The sequence below is a fragment of the Echinops telfairi genome, unplaced genomic scaffold (genome assembly GCF_000313985.2).
Source record: "Echinops telfairi isolate 266 unplaced genomic scaffold, ASM31398v2 ScPeMD7_1;HRSCAF=3_0, whole genome shotgun sequence".
Taxonomy (NCBI): Eukaryota; Metazoa; Chordata; class Mammalia; order Afrosoricida; family Tenrecidae; genus Echinops; species Echinops telfairi.
This window is the reverse complement of record NW_022103896.1, coordinates 53,244,545-53,252,014: the sequence shown is the minus strand read 5'-3', so window position 1 is coordinate 53,252,014 and position 7,470 is coordinate 53,244,545. Positions and strand designations below refer to the sequence as shown.

Below are 7,470 nucleotides of genomic sequence, written 5' to 3'. Positions count from 1 at the left end.
AGCACCAAAGAACTAGAGGAAAGTTGTGTGTTTCATCGGTGCTATACTGCACCCTGACTGGCTCATCTCTTCCCTGTGACTCCTCTGTGAGGGAATGTCCAATTGTCTACAGATGGACATTGGGTCTCTACTCCATGCCCTTCCCCCACGTCACTGTGTGACTATTCTTACCTTCCTTTTCTGAGTTGTTCCTCCCACGTTAATCTAAACTCACTGCTCCATACCCTTCCTATCTGATTTTTCAAGTTGCTGTTAATATATGATCCCATGGTGGATAGATCTTTAACAAGAGCACAGTGGTCCACACAGGCATTCTTTACTAAGTAAGCTATAAGAAGTATTCAAAAGGGTATTTTTGTCTTCAGGTTTAAGGAGAATCTCAGGGAAATGGTTTAAGTTCATCCATCTTCTGTGGCACCAGAAAGTCTGGATTCCATAAGAATTTGAAACTCAGTTCTTTATTTTCTTTTTATTTAGGATTTTTCTATAGAGTCTTTAATCAAAAAATACATTTTTAATTGATGATAAAGTTCTTGTTTGCCTTCGATTTAATCTCTTGATTGAGCCTTGGACTGAATTTTAGTTAGTTATCAATTGAATGGCCTCATTAAATTTGGAGAGTGTGTTGTTAATTACCTTTAACACATATTAGCAAACTATCTGCTTAAACTACAAAACAGTTGGCCCAACAAAACTAGGGGAACTCAGTGGTGACTATTGAGGACTGAAAACCTGGCCTTTCTGCACCCTGAAATTATTCATTGGTTTAGGGTAGTGGTTTTCAACCTTCCTAATGCTGCAACCCTTTAATACAGTTCCTCTTGTTGTGGTGACCCCCAACCATAAAATTATTTTTGTAGCTACTTCATAACTTATTTTGCTACTGTTGTGAATCATAATGTAAGCATCTGATATGCAGGATGTATTTTCATTATTACAAATTGTACATAATTAAAGTATAGTGATTAATTACAAAAAATATGTAATTATATATTGTGAACTATTTATTTCTAGTGACAAATAAATGACATTTTGTCTTGAAGCATGGTGCAGCATGGGTAACAAGTCTTCACTCCGGGTATTTGTTATGTGGGCGTATCTGCATGTGGGTGGACCCGGCTGGAGACAGAGGAGCGGTGTCTCGGTTCCTAAGACCATGGGAAATAAGTGTTTTTGGATGATCTTAGGCGACCCCGGTGAAAGGGTGGTTCAACCCCCAAAGGGGTCGCGACCCACGGGTTGAGAACCGCTGGTCTAGGGGGATCAATTCTTCCTAAGAGAGATTTTCTGCGGTGTGTTGTATCTAGAATGAGTTTAATAGTCAGCAACCCTAAATGAAGAACGTCTGTTCACTGCGATAACAGGCTCCAGTGGAGGAGCATGCTGGGGCAGGTCAGTCTGGGTTCCTCTCCTGTTTGCAGAGATTTGCTTTTCAAGGGATGAAATACGAGAGGAATTTCCTAAGAGGGAAGAAAGTTGACATAATTTTAGTGCTCATACCAAAGAAAGAATTGGACAGCACTAAACTGATCTGGCTCTTTGAAGGAGGAGGAACCCTGGATCTAGCCTTGCTGAACAGTTTGAGTATGGTTTCTGACGTGAAAATATTTGTGGTAGATCGGATAAAGTTCTTAATGGCAGATTACAATGTGGAAGTAAGTAGTAACTGGAGACAGAATAATTATTTGTGGACAGCAAGATATTCAAGAGGAATTTAACAAGCTGGAAAGACGGTGTAAGTCAGAGTGGGAAGTTATTGCAGGAATTTGAGATGACATCTATAGAAAGCCACAAACCAAATAGAAGGAACGAGCAACTTAAAAATAGGCTTATTTTTCTGGATTGTTTCACTAGCTCCCACTGCCACCAGCCAAAGATTAAGACATTTTTTAGAAGAGAAACTTGATTTATTGATCATGTTAGTCAGATAAGCTTATTCTACATTAAGCTATCATTTGAGTATAAATGTATATGGAGTCAATTTCTTCCTATTGCTACCCAGTTCTTTTTTTAAAGAATGAGTGACGGTGCATTAACATTTAATGTTAAACTCACATAGCAGGCCTCCTCTCCCCCTTGTTTTTTCTTGTCAGCAGTGTGGGCGCACTATAGTAGAATCATTGTTTTGGTCTAAGTGCTATTGGGATATAATTTTCATAAAACTTTCCTTACTTTGCAACATAAACTTAAGCCCACCTAGAAAGCACAGCTCCACCCTTGAGACACATGGGTTGTTGCAATTGTAAGTCAGCTTGATGGCAATTGATTTTTTAACAAACACCTGTGAATCCTTTTTGGAGGTATAGGCATAATAAATCACACTATTAACAGCATAAAACATACTAATTATAGTAGCTTCCTATAATGGACGAAACACTGAATCTTGGGGGTTTTTTGTGTTATAGATTTATAAGTGTAATCATAATGACCTCTTTGTGGGTATATCACATGTTTTGATTTTAATCAATACAGTTTAAACCTTTGTTTACAATTAAATTTCTAGCTTTAAGAAGTTATTTAATAATAGTTCTTATGGTTTTATTTAAAGAATCTCCATAATACATTAACCAATCATTCTTTTTTTTTAAAGAATAGTTTATTGGAGCTTAATCCATATATCATACAATTGAATAGTTTAATTATATTATTAACCAATAATCCTTATTTGCATAAGATTTTAAAAGTTTTTCCATTCAACAACTTTCAAGTCATACCTGAGTTGTATTTTAATTTTATTTTCTCTATATACTTGCATCCAGTAAAGGTTCTTTTCTCATTTCTTTATATTGATGATTTGAAAAAGCAGATTGCTTTCTTATTTTCATGCATTTGGTTCAAACCATAAGAGTTTTGTGGGTTATATGCTGTGAACTTGAGAAAAGGTAGACGTTCTTAAAATCAGAGCTTTTCTACATTCAGTGAGCATTTGCTAAGGAAGAAACACACAAATCATGAAGAACCCACAGTCCCCAATGGAGAGAGCACCACCAACTCCCCCCCCCCGCCCCCCCACGTGGAATTTGCTGCTGTCAAGGCCATTGCCCTCTTCCAGGCTGAGGCTAATGTCTTCCTTTGCTCACAGCACTGGCATTTCCTTCTCATCATTCATATTGTTAAATTTTTCTTCTGATATCTTCGGGCTAAGGGTAGTAGTAGGGCATCTGTGACCTCAGGTGTTTCTCTGGCATGAGGCTAGTTGGATTGTGCCATCGCCCCTGCAGCTCTCTAAGGCACCCGCTCAAACTTTTGTGGCTTTCGGCCATCATTTGCGCCTCAATTAACCCTCAGTTCCATCTTCAGATCCCTTGAACACCGTTCTAAGTTATGGAAGTTACTTAACTGGCAGTGCTGAGAGGGGTGGTATTTTTAGCTACCTGTTCCTGATGACACCAGCATTAGGTACATTGAAAGCACTGATGGCTGAGAGCTCTCTCTCCCTCTTAGTTCGAGTTTTTCTTAAATTACAAAAGACCCTGTATAGTCAGGGGTGAAAGGCACAAGAGTAGTGTAGCTGCTATCCTTGTTGGAATGTTTATAGAATTTCACTTTGGGTTCCAATTTGAAGCCTACATAGCCACTTTAAACACTCGAAGGCGTCAAATGGGGAGATACTTAAGGTTTATTGTGCCAACCTGGCCGATAAACACATGTGGGGTTAATTGAAGGGCGGAGGGATAAATGGCTCGGTGAGCGTCGCCTTTCTAGTTCTCTGATCTCTTGCTCTCTGATGGTCAGACCAGGGTGCAGCTGCCTTAGCCAGTTCCCTGCTTCAGCTGGCAAGGCTCACTTCCTGCAAGACATCCCGAGGAGAAGCCATATGAACCTACCCCACCCTGATGGAGCCCTGGGTTCTGGAGCAGCCATGTGGAGACCCCTGCCAGTGCTGAGATGCTTACCTGCTCACTGATTTGGCTTTCCTCCTGCAGTCGGCGTCATTGCATGTGTTTTGTGAGATGGAGGAGGACTTTGTAGATCAGTGTCCTACATATGGGCTAATGTTGGACTTATGGGCTTGAGCAGCACTGGGTTGGGATGCGTTCTTAATGTACACTTACCCTTTATATAAAACTCTGTCTTATACATAAGAGTTTCTGTAGATTTGTTTCTTTAACGTACCCCGACTAACACAAATGTCTACCATTCAAACCCTGAGCATTATGTCCAAGGTGATTCACATTAAACTGTATGTCCTTATAGTGAGAATTAACAATGAGGAAACTTGGTGATTCTTATCATTGTCACTTCAAATTGTATAACCTTGTACAAACAGTCATTTATTACTTTTATACATATGTGTGTACCATAACCAGCTTCCAAAATGACCGCTAGGGATGTCTGCCTTCCCATCGCATACCTTTGTGAGGTCCCAGTCCACACTAAAAGATGGTCTGTGTGGCCAAATGACTGTGGCAGATGTGGCAGTGCGTGGCTTATAAGATAGGTCAGAAAAGGCATTTTACCTTTTCCCTTGATCTCTTAGATTACTCTGTTAGTCTGGGTGGACTAGAGAAAACAGAGAGACACTCATATATGTATAAGAAAGAACTTTATATAAAGAGCAATTGTATACTAAAACCTTCTAGCCCAGTCCAGATCAAGTACATAAGTCTGATATTAGCCCATATGTCCGATACCAGTCTATAAATTACTCTTCAGAATCATGCAACACATACAATGATGCTGAATGCAGGAAGATCATGGGCCAGTGGGTAGAACAGCTTGTGGATCCAGTGGTGATGGAAGCTTCTCAGTGCTGGTGGGGGTCTCCATGTGGCTCCTCCAGCTTCAGGGTTCTGGCTGCCATCCATGTAGCTCCATGTGGCTTGCCAACAGGAATACAAAGCAGAGAGTAGTGTGTGTGTGTGGCCTCACTCCAATGAGCTATTTATCGCTGTAGCACCTCCAAATGAGATCATCTAGCTGTGACCTGACAGGCTAAATACCACCACGTCATTCTTAATAGTCTCAAGTTGGCAGCAGATTATGTAACACCACCATTACTCACTCTAGGGAAGCAGGCCACCATTGAGAAAATATTCAAGACGCCCCATATAGAGGCCCACTGGAGTGGACCTTGACAATCCATGCAGAGATTTACATGCAGGCGCAAAGGATCAACGAGTTAACATTTTGTAATAAATAGCAAAAACTAGAGCTGTTCCTGAATAGGTGACTATTTGAATAAACTAAGCTATGCCCCCACAGCAGAATACTATAAGGTGCAGTTCTAAGAGAAAAAGGAGGAAAGTATCCAGTGTGGGGACATGGCCAGCATTTATTCATTGAAAAATACAGGAGACAGACTGAACTAATATGGTATTATCTAGATACATGCTCTGTGAGATTTATAATGTACAAGGGAGCTATTGAAGACTTTCAAAGAGTGCTAGGGTATTTAGCTATAAAGCATGGGTACTTGAAGTATAGAAGAACTAGGGCGAAAAATGTGAATTTCTTTTATATGTAACTGTTAAGTACTGAATTACAGTAATTCTTGAAATTAATTTTTTTTGTTTCATTTTTTCTAAAGTGTATTTTTGTGTGTGGTAACAGCTTTAAATTAGGATTTGCTTTTCCCCCCAGTGGAAAGAGTGAAAGAACAGTTAAAACTTTCCTTGGAAAACAAAAATGGTGTCGTGCAAACAGGTGAATTGACAGTTGTACTTGATGGATTGGTGGTTGAACAAGAAAATCAAGCAAACTGCAGTTCGTCTCCCACCAGTAAGCTTTTATGCGTTTTTTTTAAATTCAAGGGAGGAAAAAGTCTTCAGGAAGTGTGGGAAAACCTAGTTTGTTGTGTTCTTGTTGTTCAGTAGAAATACAGCAAAACGGTGATGCCTTACATGAAAATGGAGAGCCTGCAGCAGGGACAGCCACCAGGTAGGATGTTTCCTTTTCCTACTTCTGGCAGCGTGGTGTAACATTGTCTCCAGTGACTGTAAGCATTTTTTTTTAATCTTAGTTTATAATTTGCCATGGAATGCAAACACTTATTTATAACTATATCATTTCACTCCATTCTGGTGAAAATCGCTTTTTAAAAAAAGAATCGCTTTATTGCTCTACAATGTACATACCATAAAATTAGCCCCTGTTACTAAGTTGACCTTTCTGTGGTGTTAGTGTACTCGCAGAGTTAATGCAGGCACAGCCACTTGTCGAAACTCTTCCCCAGGAGCTGTCCCTCCATTTGTTCTTCTGCCCTAAACCAAAACCAAAACCAAATCATTGCCATCGAGGCAATTCCAACTCATGGTGAACCCTCTGTAGCGCCATGGGGGCGCTACGGTTTAGTTATTAGGCTGCTAGTCTTAAGGCCGGCAGTTCAAACCCACCAGCCACTCCTTGGGAGAAAGATGAGGTGGTTTGCTCCCATAAGGATATGTATACTCTTAGCAGCCTAATAACTAACCCAAAGAGCCAACAGAGCGCCTTCTCTTCCCGCCAGCTCCCATCAGTTACAGATCTATTTTCTGTGCTTGTGTATTGCCTATTATGGCCATGCCATATATTGTAATATGTGGCCTTTTATGATATCTTTTATCATTTTCCAGGTTCATCCATGTTGCTGTTTCTAACAAGTGCTTCATTCTTTTTTATTGGGAAATGGCTTATTAGTTTCTCTGCTTAGGCATATTTTATAGATAAATCCTAAAGCATGTCAGATATTAAGGCAAAGCAGACATCTTATTGTCTGATTGTCAGCTTCTTAAAGCTCGTTACAGAATAAGTTCCCCACAGTTTGTAGTTTTCCCTCAAAAATCACCCTGCTATTTCAAAACTTGCGTGGGATTCCCATTTCATGATGATTAGTAGGAACTTTATATGACATATAGTCATGCACCATTCAGTGTCTCTTCCGATATACACATCAGTGGGTTCAACCCATTTAAAGTCAGTGGTTCATAATAAGCAACGGGACCGGCTTTGCAGTGCACATCAAAACACGTTTCTACTACAGGGTGATGTTTAATGAAGCTAGAGGTGTTTCTGTCATGTTTATCATGCAGAGAAAATTATACTAAGTCAAATAGCTGCATAACTGATGTTTGATATGAACTTACATGGAAATTCAAATTTAAAGATAGATTTAGGACCAGAATTCATTCCTTAACCAGAGCCACTTCACATTACAGAGAGCCCTATTTCACTGAATATATTGTGGACCTATAAATGACGCATAATTGTGTTTAAATTGGAATTAAAGCATATAATTGTTCAAATATTAGGATTTAGCCAACCTTGTTGCTGCCTAGTTAATTCTGTTCACCTCAATCTTACAGGACAGAGCAGAACCTCCTCTGGAGAGTTTCCAGGGCTCTCACTCTGTATGGAAGCAGATTGCCACATCTTTCAAGGATTAACTAGTGGGCTCAAACTGCTGCCCTTTCAGTTTGCCACCTAGCACTTTCACTACTATGTCACCAGGGTGCTCCATAATGGAGCTAGCACCCAATCATACAATTTTAT

General features: G+C 39.9%; 1 protein-coding gene across 1 annotated transcript in view; it reads left to right on the top strand.

The window, feature by feature from the left end:
* Positions 1–7,470, top strand: part of WWP1 (WW domain containing E3 ubiquitin protein ligase 1) — a 72,963-nt gene that overhangs the window by 12,039 nt on the left and 53,454 nt on the right. Inside the window, exons 5-6 of the mRNA XM_045288896.1 lie at positions 5,584–5,721; positions 5,814–5,880. Coding sequence (XP_045144831.1) covers positions 5,584–5,721; positions 5,814–5,880 — 205 coding nt within the window. The remainder of the gene's footprint in view (positions 1–5,583; positions 5,722–5,813; positions 5,881–7,470) is intronic.